Genomic DNA, 15,769 nt, shown 5'->3' on the forward strand with positions numbered 1-15,769 from the left:
TGAGATAAATCCCTGCCTGGGAAATCCCATTCAAGCAAACTAACCCCATGGAGGTTGGACCAGTGCATATTTGTGCCATTCACTTTTAAATCTGGTGCCAGCTTCAGATTAAACAAGCTGTCCGCTTCCCTTCAGCTTTGAACTAACAGTTCTATTGGTAGGGTGGATTATTTCAGCTAGAGGCTAAAAGAAAGCCAGCAGATGCATAAGGAGCACCTAGGTCCTAACAAAAAAACTGCTAAGTGTACCAGATGGGCAAGGAAAATATGTTTCTTGTAGAAGCAATGGGATAGAGATAACAATAAGATCAGGGGTCTTGAATTCTCCTTTATTCGTAGTTATCTCACTGAACATGACTATAGATACGATCAAGAGCAGCAGTGGCTGCCTGGTGAGCATCCTCCAGCTTGGGGAACAGGTCAGTGGCAGGAGGATGGGGTGGTTAGCAGAGATAAAGGGCTGGGACTGTGAAATGCAAACAGATACACTGGTGCTGGAGTAAGGGCTCCATACGGATGATGCCTTGACAGAAGACTGGAAGGAGATGGAATCAGACAGGAAGTGACACAGAGGAGAAAGGACAAGAGACAAGATCACACATGCTAAAGGAAGCAGGATGTGGAGACAAAGAGAAGAGAACTTCCATGGCTCTTGGTCAAGGGATGTCTTCCAAGGTGGGATGACATGATGACTTGTGAGAAGACACAGTACAATACCCTACTCAGGGTGGAGACAGGAGAATGCCAAAACGAATCCAAGTGACCATGAGCAATGAAAATAGCTCTGACACCAGTGTTAAAAATTGCCCCGCCTTTGCAGAGTGGGAGACTCAGTCTACTAATTCCTTCTGTACAAAGCGCGGTGGCAGTAATCAATTAAGACCTGGCCTGAAGAAACTATTTCTTGATACTACTATGACTGTTACTACTATTACTGCAGTGCTACGTACAGTGCAGTCTGGCTTGGGCTCACTGTCAAGCTGATATAAGAAACAAGAATGAATCATAGAATCATAGAATGTTAGAATAGCTAGGGTTGGAAAGGACCTTAAGATCACCTAGTTCCATCCTCTCTGCCATGGGCAGGGACACCTCACACGATTGATAATTACAAGCTACCACCACATAACAGATGTTGACATCAGTACATATCAAGACATAGACAATATTTTAAAGTGTATTTTACAATTTTTTATACAAATATATGTATTTATAAAAGCAGCTGAGTCCAAACAGCACAATGCCACCAAATACCCACCGACATAGTTTTCAACATCGCTGACGTAGAAGGTGGGAGCAGGTACAGACAAACCCAGGCCATCCTTCTTTGGGACGAGGATGGGCTCTGCGAAACCATTTTCTTCCAAATACTCTGTTGTTAGCTGGCTGCCTGGCACTTTCACCACTATATCTTCAGCACTGAAAAAGTAAAGACAGATTCCAGGGATGAGGGGTTTGGCATATTCTGCATTTCCTCACTGAAAGAAAGGGTTATGAGTAAGCAATCATCAGGTGCAAATAAGGTGCATAAGACAAAAGCCCCAAAGCCATTCACTGCAAAGCACACAGGGCACACTAAAATCACCCTGAACTGATTTGCTCAAGCCTCATGCACCAACTACTGGAAACTCCTAAAATAACAGCTTATGGTGAAAGACCATTTTCCTCAACTATCAACTGTCAAGTTACCTGTGATGAATCTTAAAGAAATTTGTGTTAAATGCTCTGCTCTAAAGAAGGCAAAATCAAAAACATTACAGGATCTCAAATAAATTGCCCAAGAAATATTTTGCAAATAATTTTTAAGTAGTCAAATCAGTTGCTCAGGAAATACTCTGCAGATCATTTTCAAGTAGCTGGGAGGGCTTCAAAAGGATGAAGGAATGTGCCACTCCATCAGAACACCAGCTATTCGCACCAGCAGCTCGCAAGGGAAATACAAGTCTGATTTCTAGCTCTTTTCAAGAGTAAAACTCTTAGAATTCAGACTGGAAAGTCACTGTCCCAAAGGCACCCAGCCCATGTGCTGTTTGATGGCTAGGCTCCAAAAACCATGTGGCAGGCCATGGCTATGGCTAGGTGTGGTGGGAACAGCAAAACTGTGAGTGTCCACCCCAAAAAGCACTACCTCCTGGGCAGGTAAGGCTAATACATGACTGCCATCTCCTGCAGCAGCTCTGAACTACAGCCCACATCTTCATATAGCACCAAAATCCAGTGGGATAGGGGATGCGGCTGTGAGAGCCACTGTGGTGGCCAGCAAGCTCAGGCCTCTCCACCATCACCAGTCTGTGAAGCCCAACCTGTAGTGAAGCCCTTGATGCCCTTTAGCTATGGGGGCTCCTCCTTCAACCCCACCACACAGGGGGATCCCCTCACTCACGGCCTGCTCAAGCTGTCCCAGTGGGGTTTGGCCCTGGAGGACAGGGTGGCCAGGTGCAAATAGGGATAAACTGGAGAAAACCAACTTATTTCTGGCTCACCCCAGCTACAGCGAATCGGCAATGGCTGATGAGGAGGCAAAACTCATTAATAATGCATTATACCTCATTTGTGTGAGCACTGGTACCACACACCAGCAACGTGCACAGGCTGGAGGTTTTAAGGAGGCAGAAGCATACAATGATTTATCACTAAACCTCTGCACTTACTTTACAGTGTCCATACATATATTTTGTGCTTGTTTAAGTCTGATGTGCCACAGGATCTAACACATAGTGGTAAAGAGAGATCAGTACCACAGCATCTAGTAATAATTGTGCTAAAATGGAGAGTTTGGTGCTGACACTGCAGCATGTGAACCATCTATTTAATTATTATTACTACTACTGTTACTACTCTGATGCTATCTTGGTATTAAACATTCAGGAGTGGAATTACATGAATAATATTTTCTGTCTTTTTGCTCTCTCCACTTTCCTTTTGATCCAAGCCTCACCCAGGGACTAACTGTGGGCTGTAATTTACTGTCATGTGCTGGGAATCAGCAATGATGTTTCTGTCTCCAAACTGAGACCCCCTTTTTCTGCTCATCGTGTTCTGAGTGATGAGCAATGAGGTTTGCTCTGTGAGCATCTACAGATTTCATTCCTTTTCTTCAGAAGAGAAGATTTCTCACAAGACTTCGTCTTACTTATGGCACAACTAAAGATGTCAGAGGCTGAATCTTGAAGGTGCTTGTTTTGGCTATGGAGCCTTCTGTCTCAGAAACTTGAATTTGGCAGCAGAGTTTTCTTATGTGCTTGTTTATGTGAGAAAGAAACAGAAATAGGGTCCTCATTGGTGCTTTACAGTCTGGGAGTGACTCAAAAGATACTGTAGAGGTGAGGGCAATCTCAGAGGCCACCCCAGGTCAAAGAAAAGGAAAGGAAAGGGGCAGAAAGGATAGAATAAAACAAAAATGGAAATGAAAATGGAAAGGAAAAGGAAAAGGAAAAAAGGAAAAGGAAAAAGGAAAAAGGAAAAAGGAAAAAGGAAAAGGAAAAGAAAGGGGAAAGGGGAAAGGAAAAAGGAAAAGAAAGGAAAAAGGAAAGAAGAAAGAAGTTTTGTGCTTACCAAGCACACTTTACCAGTCTCTGAGGATTCTTCTAAAATAATTAGTCATTAATAATTCAAGATTTATTTGGCTAAGGCCTACATTAAAGAACCAGAAGAAAATCATCACTCTTACAAATGGCTGTGAAGCAGCCTAATAAAGTGTGGAACATGTCACCTAACAATTAGCACTATTCATTACCCCAAATAAGAGAGCCTTTGTCACTGCAGCAACTGAGGATGTCATTGTTCTTCTTTTCAAGATGGAGACACACTTCAGCACAACCATTAGTATTTTTGAGAACTCGATAATTCTATGCAATAAATTGGCTAATTTTTTATGCAAGTGAATGTTGTAGGGGCCAAACATGTTCTTGTCCTTGTCTTCACAAGTACTAGCTTCTGTGGAAATCCACAGGAACGGGGCTCAACCAAGAGCAGATTTGAATATGGCTGCACAGATATAAAAAAGGGAAGAGCCTGGGACATCTGTAATAAAACAGTGTTCATTTAAACTTCTTTGTTCTGTACTGTGCAATGCTTTCAGCTTTTCAGCAAGGAGCAGCAGCAGCTTCAAAGGAAACGGGCTGAACAACCTACCTTGGAAAAGTACGACTTCGAAGCTCTTTTATGAAGACTTGGCTCCCGTTCTGCACAGGTTTAACCTCTGTTGTCTGTCCAGTATCATGTTTATGCCAATTTCTTTTCTTTTTCACTGAAAAAGAATGAATTGGACAGTGTTGTATGTTCAGGAGAAGATAATTATTAAGACATTCGAAGGAAGGACAAGTCTTCATTTCTTATGCAAGCAGAGAAGAGGGAACCCCCACTATGCTGCAGTGCAAATTTTAATACTGCTCTCAATTCACCATTAGACAATTATACTGTAGCCTGGAGATCTACTACAGACTGAACAGTGTTCGTTTTGTAACATAAGGGCAACCAGACGGGTAATTACTGAGCTGCACAGCTACCACAGGCTTTATGCAAACACAGGCTCTGGACATTCTGTACTTGCCAGACTACACACTTAATCCTTATCATGAAACTCTCAGAAAGCCACTTTTCTGCCTTCTCAATATGCAGTATAGATCTTTATGAACATATCTGTCCTGAATTACCTTAGTCTAAAGGCCTGTGCCAAATCTGCAGCAGTGGCAGATTTGACATCAATTCTGAAGGGCTTTGCCTTACGCCCTGCACATACACGTGCACATAAAGGAAAAAGAAATGAAAGGGGAAAAAAAAGATGCAAGGGCACCACAAATGCAATTTTTAGAGCTCCTCTTATTCCTAGGTTTTGAAAGGCAAGCCAGGTTTAGGCCTTGAGGTGATGACAGCAGAAGGCCTCTCAACTGCACTGCCAGGGGGTGACAGACATACAGGCAAGTTCTCATGGAAAAAGGGTCAGCTGGGATAAGCACAAATAAGTAAGTCAAATGTCAGTGTAGTTCTGCTTTGCCTCTTTGACAACCAGATAACACAGAGCAAGAAAAACTGGTCCAGCTTTTCCTTTTAGTCAGCACTTTCTCCCTCAGCTATTCCTCCTTCCACAGTCTGTCCAGACACGCTCATTTTGGTAGTAAATTGGGTTTTGTCCAAAGTGAGTATTTGTATCATTTCAAAACTCTGTTAGCAGAATTTTCATATGTCATATCTTACTTTTATTTTTCATCCTTGTTTTACATCACGTAATTCAGTATTTTACCCCCAAAATCAAGATTCCTTATGCTTTTCTCGCTGTTCAAAACAGCCAGGAAAGAAACTGGACTCCTCAGTAACCACGCATGGACAGCACACTCCTCACTCTTTGCACAGTCACGCTCAGATGGGTCCACATACTTTTTCATTAAGAAAGGAATCTGGAGGCCACCGCTATAAGAAATGAGGTTCGGGAAAAGCTAACTTTGTTTTCCCAACCACAACCCTGGAATAACTCAAGTTATCTCCCCATGAATCCACCCCAGGTTTTGCACAAAGCATGTTGGTTTTATTAGTTCCATGCAGCTCTCCAGCCTAGCTGGATATATTCATTAAAGCTGCTAGTTCTTTATCTTAATGACTCTCAGGCTTAGTGTATTAATTCAATGCTCCTGGTAACAAAGGAAACAAGCCCTACATGAATGCCAAACCTTCCTCCTCTCCTTCCCTTTCCAACGGCTGCCTCCGCCCCCCCGCAGCAGATCCAAGCCAACACTGGGACTCTTAGCACAAGTCACAGTGAAACAGGTGTCACTTGCCACACTGAAAATTAAAGAGCTGATCATATTAGTGTGTTCTTTTATTGCACTTCAGGTAGCACCAAGTGTCGAGAAATCAAAGTGGCAATTTGGTGCTGAATGGAGAAATTCACTGCAACTCTTCAGAAAGCACCAGAGAGCTATTTCTCAGCACAGAGCACCGGCAGGCTTCGACCTCTCCCGTTCACCTCACATCTACTTCTCACATCCACCTTTCACATTCACATCTGATGCAGCAGCAACAACAATGCCTCTGCCACCCAAAGGCTCCCCAGGAGGTGCTATCTCCCGAATGGCAGCAAGCTGTAGTCCATCATGCTACATCAAACAGTCAATATTTGGCCTATTTTCAGCCAATCTCTTTATGTTTCATCGTTACCATGAACACCACAGTTCTCACTGAAGGCCCACTAACACATGCAACCAATACGAGCTTTGGCCACAAAGGCCACTTTTTCTTAACTGATTACAGATTTCTTTCTCTGAAGAATCTTCTGATCCAAATTTGACCTTTGGAAAGTATAACCTGGTCCAAAAAAAGGGTTTTCTCCAGAAAACCCATCAGAGAGAAGAGGGAGTGTATGTTTAAGAAAACTGTACCTCAAAATGACTAATTCTGCACTTCAAAAGTATACTTACCTTTTGGAATCATTATTCCAAATATATTTACGAAGACAGGATACCTAGAAGCAGCCTCTTAGTTCTCTATTGGTATATATTAAAGGTTGTAACTACTTAGAAACGGTTACAGCCTGACTTTGGTCTATTTGCACCTATGTAACTTCACTGGTTCCCCAGAACGCCTCCTGATTTTCACTGCTGCAAACGAGACAGCAATCCAACTAAAACCACTTCAGATCGTGTTACAGAAATGAGCCAAGTCTGCCTCAACAAAACACATTTGATTTCAATGGTGTCAGAAAATTTCGCATGAATGTGTACAATTTTTTTTCCCAAAGAGGAGTCCCTACAAATTTCATTAAACCAAAATGGCTTCAAATGTCATATGACAGGAAGTAATCTTCTGCAATAGTAGCCACAGAGCCATGTTGGTGAAGTGGAAAAATGTAAGAGGAGGAAAATGACTTTTAAATTTGACATCTGGAAAACATATATTGCGGAATGCGTGCTCCAGAAATACATGTGTATTTTTAAATCCAGGCGAGTTGCATAACAGACAATTGGTGTCTGTGTTTCCTTTTGCTAATCTTGCAACCATTAAATCCTACCAGCGAACTACTGGCTCTGGAACAACTCTTACTCATTTATTGCAAAACTGATTGTGCTAGATAACTGGTTTAAATACATATTGTACCAGTTACGAAGCAAACGAAAGTGATCATCTCACAGGAGCCCAGTGGTAGGGAGCAAGATGCCCTGCATACAAATGCCTGATGATGAAATGCATTAAGCCAAGCTGTTCCTGCCTTCATTGAATCCATCAACTTCCCTGGCCTAGTGCACTCCGCAAGGAGGGGCTGCAGGATAACAGCCTCATTCGTCAACAGGATCCATAACTCTACAAATATGGATAAAGAGAACTGGCTAGTGAAAAACCCTCTTAAAGTATCAGAAAATAGGTGTCGATTCAACTCTCCTCATCTTAACTGGTGCAACAAACTTGTGATCTTATTACTGAAACATCCATTTCTTGAATTCTAAGATATGGCAACACAGTTTTTATAGAACTGATATTTAATTCCTGATTATAAACTTTTGCTGTTTCTGTTTTTTCCCCCCCTTCACACTGAAAAGTAGGTGCTTTGCATCATTCCTAATTCAAACCAAAGTGAAAGAAATCAAAGCATCAGACACATCTCAATGTTACACAAAACACAGGGGCTGGAAATCCTGCACTGCTGCTTCTGCACCAGGTCAGTCACAGCCTGTGAGTATCTGCAGTCATACCCCCCTTATCAACACAACACATTCTAATTCCAAATAGGTCACTTGAAGATAATTTGTGGTTATTTTTTTGACCAATTTCCACTGTTTGACAGAAATCTTCCAACAAAACATTAGAAAAACTGTCTTTTAAATCAGGGCCATATTGATTTTGTTAAGCCTCCCAAGGGTTTTTTGCAGCTTGCCCAATCTGTGGCTGCCCTGCTTGGGTCCCACACCATCTGGGAGGCAGGAACTGCTGCAGGTCATTCAGGTTCCCAGTTCATATTTGATTTTGAGAAAGCCTTAGTGGAAAAATGATTCCCACTTTTGCCCCCCAAAATGAACATTTCTGACTTCTTCCCTTTTCCCCCAGAAATCTTTCGCACCGTAACTTCTAAGGCAGTGCACAAATACTTGCTTGGTTTTCAAATGACTGAATTTTAACCCAGCAGAAGCCAGTTTCCAGCCGTCCCTTAGTTCACACTATCAAAGGAGCAACGTGATTCGTTTGGCTCCTGGGAGATGAACACAGTGCTGCTCCCCTCTGTGTTGCTGTCAGGTTGCAAAGCAGCAAAAAACCTCTGCATCATTGGTGCTTATTTACAAGAAATGGCTTTCAAGTAAAACATTTCATCTTTTACAGGGATTGTTTTCCTCCCCCGCCCCCCCTCCCCATTGTATAATAGGAAGAATTTGTGAATTAATCTGACCAAAGCAAACATCCTGCAGTTCTTTCCCAGACAAAACTTCCACTGAGTTCAACTGTCACTTTTACTCAGGAGACCTTTTTCCTGAGACAGAACTGCAAGAATTGGCACCCTCAGTGCATCCCACGATTTTGACTGCCACTGAAATCACTATAGTTTTATATCCAGGCCAAGCATAACACACTGTTTCTTACTCTTCTCATCCAAAGACAAAAACACCATGTAGTTTCCAAAGCTCACTGTATTACAGTGAGATGTCCCTGTACAATTTTTCTAGTCCACAGTACTAAGTTCCTTCACAATTCTTCACTTGTGTGAGGAGGGAAGCATAATTAGATTCAGAGGAAACATTAGGAAGAAGCTCTCCCCTGTGAGGGTGCTGAGGTGCTGGCACAGGGTGCCCAGAGAAGCTGTAGCTGCCCCATCCCTGGCAGTGCTCAAGGCCAGGTTGGACACAGGGGCTTGGAGCAAGCTGCTCCAGTGGAAGGTGTCCCTGCCTGTGGCAGGGGCTGGAGCTGGATGAGCTTTAAGGACCCTTCCAACACAAACCAGGCTGCGATTCTATGAGCATTTTCACTGCTGAGACTAGGGACCAAAACTCGCCCAGGAAGGTGCCTTGCATCAGCTCGCACACGGTGTCTGAGGCCAGGCAGGGAGCTGCATCCAAAGCTCCACAATCCAGCCCATGGTTTTTTCCCCTTAACATCTTTTTTCACCTCGCAGTTTGAATTCCATTATTTATGACACATGATATTTAGGTGTGTCTTTCTGGAATGGGGAAAAAAAAGCCTCTGTTGTTTAAACACAGAGAACCTGAACCATGTCTGAGGACCAGCTGGGACGCTGTACTTACAGGTAGACTTCCCGTGGGTTTTCTCACAATTTGGACAATGATAGATGTCGATATCTGGTGCCTCTTCTTCTTCAACACCCACACAGCTGGAATACATAAAGGCAAATATTACATTAGCTTGAGTCCACCTCCAAACATGCAAGCACAAAACTAACAGTGAATAAACCCAAACCCCAGTAAGCACCTACTATGCAGCTAAGCTGACTGCTCACAGCTATCTCAAAGAAAAGCTTAGGTGCTTTTCAAACTAGTATAGTCAGACTGGAATTTTCGCATCCAACATTCCCGATGTGATGCTAAAATAGCTGTCAGTCAGAAGCTCCCTTCCAGCTCACTGTGGACCTCCATTAAAATGTGGCAGAGAGTCCTAAAGAATCTTTTTACCCAGGGAGACCATTTTGTATCTACACAAAGTTCTCTAAGCACCATCCCATGGAAGCCTGATTAAGAAAACATCTTCCCCAAGCATGTACAGACAGATGCTAGGTATCAGAGCCTCCTGGCGAGGTATACCATCCGCAAGACTTCCATGGGTTCCATATCCATTACAATGTATGAAGATGAGGAGAAGACACATAGCTCATAGCGCTTCTGGCTGCTAAGAAGATGGGTTGTACCATGGCAGCTGCTTGGAACACCCACTCGGATGATTTTGGATGGCACAGGATATGCAACAATACAGAGCAGCCCGCAGGCATGCCGATGAATGCCTCCAGAACACAGCAATGGGGAAAACAAAACCAAACTACAAAGGAATGGAAGACCCAAGATAAGAAGTTGCTGTGCAGCCAAAGCACCAAGCAGCCAGCCAAATAAACTCCAGCACAGTGCTGCTCCTTGCAATGGGATTCATAGAATTACAGAATCCCAGACTGGTTTGGATTGGAAGGATCCTTAAAGCTCATCCAGTCCCAGCCTCAGCCACGGGCAGGGACACCTTCCACCAGAGCAGCTTGCTCCAAGCCCCTGTGTCCAACCTGGCCTTGAACACTGCCAGGGATGGGGCAGCCACAGCTTCTCTGGGCACCCTGTGCCAGCGCCTCAGCACCCTCACAGGGAAGATTCTGCTCCTGCTTGCTCAGTCTGACATAGCCTAGGCTGCAAGGCACATTTGCAGCACAGAGGAAGAGTTTCAGCTGGGTGCTATGAGATACAGCCCTGGTGCCATGGCTCCACGAGAGCTCAACCAGGTGAGAAGATCCACAAGAGGCAATAAAGTCAGCCTCACCTTAACCAGCCGCACAAACAAGGGCAGATCTCACTGCAATAAGAGCTCTCCTGGAGTTTCTCTTCTTCACCACCTGAAACGCCTCTCAGTGCTCCTCAGGTGGCAGAAAACACCACTCCATCTCTTCTGCCAGAGAAAGGGTTTGGGCACTGAGCATGGAAATGCCACCTCTATGCATATGGTACAGTTCAGTCTCCTTGCATCCTGCTGGCAGCACAAGGTGGGAATTGGTGTGGGAAGATGAATTCAGAGTTGTTACCTGCTGGTTATGACCCATAGGAAGCAGAGGAGAGGAATTTTGCTGTCTCCCACTGGCAAGGGAACAGGGTAGGTCAGTTCTGCCAAGATCTGACAGAGTCTCTCAAACCCTTCTCATTGTGTTCAAGCTCCTTAGGACAATACCAAAGTGTCCAAGATTACAAACAAATAACTGGAGAAATTCACGAAGGTCAGCTACACCAGCAATTACTAAATATGATGGTCTAGATGCAGGAAGGCCCTAACCTCTCGGCTGCTGGCAGGCAGGAAGATGCATGTCACCTCCTCCATGCTTCTTTAAGCCTTGTAAATCACTGCTGCCATGAACCTGCTTCCAGCTCCAGGGAGCTCACAGCAATCTTGATGCCTGTACGTGAGCACACACACAAACACGTGCATGTTTGGAACAGGAGGAGTAGCTGTTAAAATAAACCGTGACCCCCTGTTTATAGAGGTAGGTTTGAAACCACTTCTGAATCCAAGGCACACAGTGAAGTGTAACTGTACACATTACGGCTACAAACCACAGATTGACTTGCTTTTAGAAAACAAAATCAACAAAACCCATACTGAGTCTGCAACCAAGCCGGACAAAGCCAAAAGCTTGGATATGGAAACAAATCTTTGTTATAACCATTGAAAATGTTTTGTCAAACAAGATTCTGCCAGAAACCTTTGTGGATATTTTCATCCTGTTGCAGCTGCCAGTGTGTGTATGCGACCCAGCTCCCTCCAAACCAAAGAAGACAGGGTGAGAGAAGCTCTGCAAGCAAAGCCAGGGGAATTCTCCTTTTCAATGAGCTCAGGCTGTAAATAAGCTGGTAAACAGGACGTTACACTGGAATTGTGTAAAAGCGACTGCAGATTCGGCTGATGGCTTCTTTTATGAAACATTTACTTGAAAGAAGACAAAATGATTGGATGTCCCTGGGCAGATAGCATGGAAAACTGAAGAGTAGGTCTGCAGACAGGAAAAGTCATCCCAACAATCCAGTCCTCAGAGTCAAGCACATACAGGCAGTAGAACACCAGATTAAGCAGTAGAAAACTTAAACCCTGGCAGATTAGAGTTGAGTGTAAGAAAACGTAGAGGATTCCTCTGCCCATAAAGCTGCGTCAGCTGCTTATGCCACTGGATTCAGCTTGTTAAGCTTTGTAAAGGTATGGATTAGGACTTGAAAAGCCTATATTTAGCTAAAGTACAGGAGATGAGACCCTTGGGTGCTGCATGGGTTGCCATGGGAGGAGGGCTGAAAAGCCTGAGCGAAGACTGCGGTGTGGTGGGAGCTATTGTCTGAGAGCAGGAACAAACATTCACCAGAACAAAATGGAAAAGTAAAAATAACTGACCTCAGACTCAAGTGGCCCTCTAAGAGATGCAGTCAATGTTTCCAACTGCCACATGGCTTCTGGATGAGGTTTGGCCATTTACAGCTACTTGCAGGCAGAAGCTGCTATGAATATATGAAACTGCAAGTACAAACTGTCCAAGCAATCAAGCCATTGAAACACCTCAGGTGATCTGTGACTAAAATACGAACCAGCTCCAGTCTGTGCCCCCAGCAGAGCTTGAATCACCAGGTATTTACATCAGCAGAACTGTCTGTGGGCTTCCACATGAACACAGGCATACAGACTGGAATTTCCATAAGGACAGACTGACAGAGACAACCCCTTGAGAACACTTGTGCCAGGAGAAGAATAAGATTTTCAGTGAGGTTCCTCAGGGATCAGTGCTGGGACAGGCGCTGTTCAGCATCTTTGTTGGTGATGTGGCCAGTGGGATCGAGCATCCTCAGCAAGTTTGCTGATGACACCAAGATGTGTGATGCAGTCGACACCTTGGAGGGAAGGGATGGGATCCAGAGCGACGTGGACAGGCTGGAGAGGTGGCAACACATGAACATCATGGAGTTCAACAAGGCCAAGTGCAAGATCCTGCCCCTGGGTCAGACCCATGGGGGTCCTTGTGCAATCCCAAGCACAAACACAGGCTGGGGGAGACCGGACTGAGAACAGAGCTGAGGAGAAGGACTTGGGGTAGTTGATTGCCAAGAAGCTCCCCATGACCCAGCTTCAGTGTCAGCTTGAGCCCAGAGCCCCCCTGGTTCAGCCTGGAGAAGAGAAGGCTCCTGAAGGGGAAACCTTAGAGCAGCTCCAGTGCCTAAAGGGGCTGCAGGAAACCTGGAGAGGGGCTTGGGACAAGGGCCTGTAGGGACAGGCCAAGGGGAATGGCTTTAACCTGCCACAGGGGAGACTGAGATGAGCTCTTAGGCACAAGCTCTTCCCTGGGAGGGTGCTGAGGCACTGGCACAGGGTGCCCAGAGAAGCTGTGGCTGCCCCATCCCTGGCAGTGTTCAAGGCCAGGTTGGACACAGGGGCTTGGAGCAAGCTGCTCTAGTGGAAGGGGTCCCTGTCTGTGCCAGGGGTTGGAGCTGGAGGAGCTTTAAGGGCCCTTCCAACACAAACCAGGCTGGGATTCTACGATTTCGTGCTGGCTGTATCGGTTTTCTGTGACAAGATTTTGGTGGGACATCAGCTCCTCAGCAGTGACCTATCATCCGGTTGGTCTCCAGACATGTGAGAAACTGAATTTGAGAGCATGAGAAGCAGAAGGACACTGCCAACTTTGGCAGAAGCCTGTGCAGATTCCTGAAGGCGTCTCCTGCCTAATTTACAAATGTGTTTTTTCTCAGAGTAGTTCATTAACAATAGAACAGAATCAAAGCATTTCTCCAGCTGAAGAAACCCAAGTCAGCTGTAGCAGCAGAGCAGTGCTGTCCTTACCCTCACCCCCAAATCTGAACACAAATGGTGCTTTGTGTTTGGAATCGATGGGGTTTTTTCATGAGAACACTCCACTTTGGTCCCTCTTGTTCCTTTTTTCAGCCCCATTTGCCTGACAGAAACACAAACATAAAGAAAAAGACTCGAGCCAAGCGTTTGACCCCCTACAAGGATCAAACGGGTCTGCTCGGCGTCAGGCCGCGCGGATCCCAGGCGGCATCCTTGGAGCAGCCTCCCCGGCTGCAGCCAGCCCCACAGCCAGCTCTCAGTACGAGCCCTGGATGCATTACCAGTGACAGAGAAGAACTGGGAAAAGTTTCAGAAGCACTTTTGTGTGATTATTCAGATCTGCCAATGAGATAAAAAAGGACACAAGAGGCTCAGCAAAGGAACTGCGAGGCAGAGCTTGCGAAGGGACAGGCAGGGAGCAGAGGCAGGAGGCAGAGCTGGGAGCAGCCTTGTGACCAACAGCCGGAGCGGATTTGTTTGTTTTGTTTGTATCAGCAGCTCAAGATACGTTTCAAAAAGCCCACAGACACCCCAAACCAGCGTGCTGATGGCCCAGCAAGACCCCACTCTGCTGCAAGGACTCACAAGTCAAGCAATGCAGCACTTACACCCCATCAGGCTGTGAAAGAGATGCTGAACATGCCCCCCATGTGCGCAGAAGGGCACAGCACAAGTGCTGGTGGCTCCCTCCCTGGAGGTGTGTGTGGGTACAAAGTGGTGTCCTCCAATGAAGTATTTTGGGTGGGTGTCTCTGACTGTCTGTGAATTATCTCCAGCTGCTGCTTTTAACTGTGTGCCCAGAGAAGCTGCGGCTGCCCCATCCCTGGCAGTGTTGAAGGCCACACTGGAAGGGGCTTCGAGCAACCTGCTCCAGTGGAAGGTGTCCCTTCCATCCAGTTGGAACTGGATGAGCTTTAAGGTCCCTTACAACCCAAACCAGTCTGGGATTCCATGATTCTATAAAGCAGGAGAGCACAGGGTTGTGCTGATGGGCCCATCTCCCAGGGTGCTCACTGGGGTCTGTCAGGGCTGCCCAGGGCTGGCTGCTGGCTTTCAAGCAGCAGCTGCTTCTCCCCAGCACATGAGGATAAAGCATCAAAGCCCCAGGTGGGGCAGCTATCCCAGTGCAGAAATGGTGTTTTTACAGGTAATAATGGTCATAATTAACCTCAGTTCATCCTTATCCCTTAACAACTGCTGTACTTTCTTGATGCGCCATTTATCAAGCATTGCACAATTAAAGCTCTTCTTTGAGAACAAAGGTGTCATTTGTAAGGAAGACACCCATCCAGTTTCAGAAGCTTCCACCATCTGACAAAAACTACAGGTGCTGCATGAAAATCAGAACTTGCACCAGCAGAGACTCACGCTTCACATCTTTAATGCTGGGGCATTGTTAAGTGACAGCATTTCTTGTGTCCACATCACGGCATGTAGAAATGCAATGGCCAACACTGAGGACAAAATAACGTTACAAGAAAAGACAAAAAAAAGGGGAAGAAGAAAGAAGGTGATTCTGTCCCTCTGCTCTGCTCTGGTAAGACCTCCGTGCAGTCCTGTGCTCAGCTCTGGAGTCCTCAGTACAGGAAAGACATGGACCTGTTGGAGAGGGTCCAGAGGAGGCCACAAAAATGATCAGAAGGCTCCTCTGCTATGAGAGAGTTGGGGTTGTTCAGATGGACAAGAGAAGGCTTCAGGGAGACGTTACTGTAGCCTTTTAATGGGGGGACTATAAGAAAGATGGGAAGAGACTTTTCAGGATGGCCTGCTGCAACAGACAAGGGGTGACGGGTTTCAACTAAAAGAGGGGACAGTCAGGCTGGACTTGTGTAAGAAATTGTCTACAACGAGGGTGGTAAAACACTGGCACAGGTTGCTCAGGCGGATGTGCCATCCCTGGAGACACTCAAGGCCAGGCTGGATGTGGTTCTGAGCAACCTGATCTAGTTGAAGATGTCCCTGCTCGTTGCAGAGGGTTGGACTGGATGAGCTTTGAAGGTCCCTTCCAACCCAAACTACTCTGATTCTATAGTGGACAGCAAGTATTTCACATCACTTTGCACATGCTCACCTGCCAGTGCTTTAAAAACAAACATTTAGAGGGAAAGACCTGCTTTCCAAATCAGCCTGTGTCTGTGTGGTCCCTGTTAGGAGCACAGCAGCTTCAGCAGTACACAAATGTAAAGGCAAGGGAAAGCTGCACTGTTCACCATGGTGTTACGACTGTATTCCATCCCAAGAAAACTGCATCACTTCTTTGACTCAAT

The 15,769-nt window shown here is 45.5% G+C and overlaps 1 protein-coding gene across 4 annotated transcripts in view; it reads right to left on the reverse strand.

The window, feature by feature from the left end:
- PHF2 (PHD finger protein 2) overlaps window positions 1-15,769 on the reverse strand; it is an 83,905-nt gene that overhangs the window by 32,290 nt on the left and 35,846 nt on the right. For all 4 annotated transcript variants that reach the window (XM_061473019.1, XM_061473018.1, XM_061473017.1 and 1 more), the window contains exons 2-4: window positions 9,221-9,306; window positions 4,134-4,248; window positions 1,258-1,418 (exon numbers count right to left, since the gene is read on the reverse strand). In XM_061473019.1, the coding sequence (XP_061329003.1) occupies window positions 1,258-1,418; window positions 4,134-4,248; window positions 9,221-9,306 (362 nt within the window). The remainder of the gene's footprint in view (window positions 1-1,257; window positions 1,419-4,133; window positions 4,249-9,220; window positions 9,307-15,769) is intronic.

The sequence above is a fragment of the Pezoporus flaviventris genome, unplaced genomic scaffold (assembly GCF_033815535.1).
Source record: "Pezoporus flaviventris isolate CSIRO_AGI_PZ_B2104156 unplaced genomic scaffold, CSIRO_AGI_Pfla_v1 ptg000073l, whole genome shotgun sequence".
Classification (NCBI taxonomy): domain Eukaryota; kingdom Metazoa; phylum Chordata; class Aves; order Psittaciformes; family Psittacidae; genus Pezoporus; species Pezoporus flaviventris.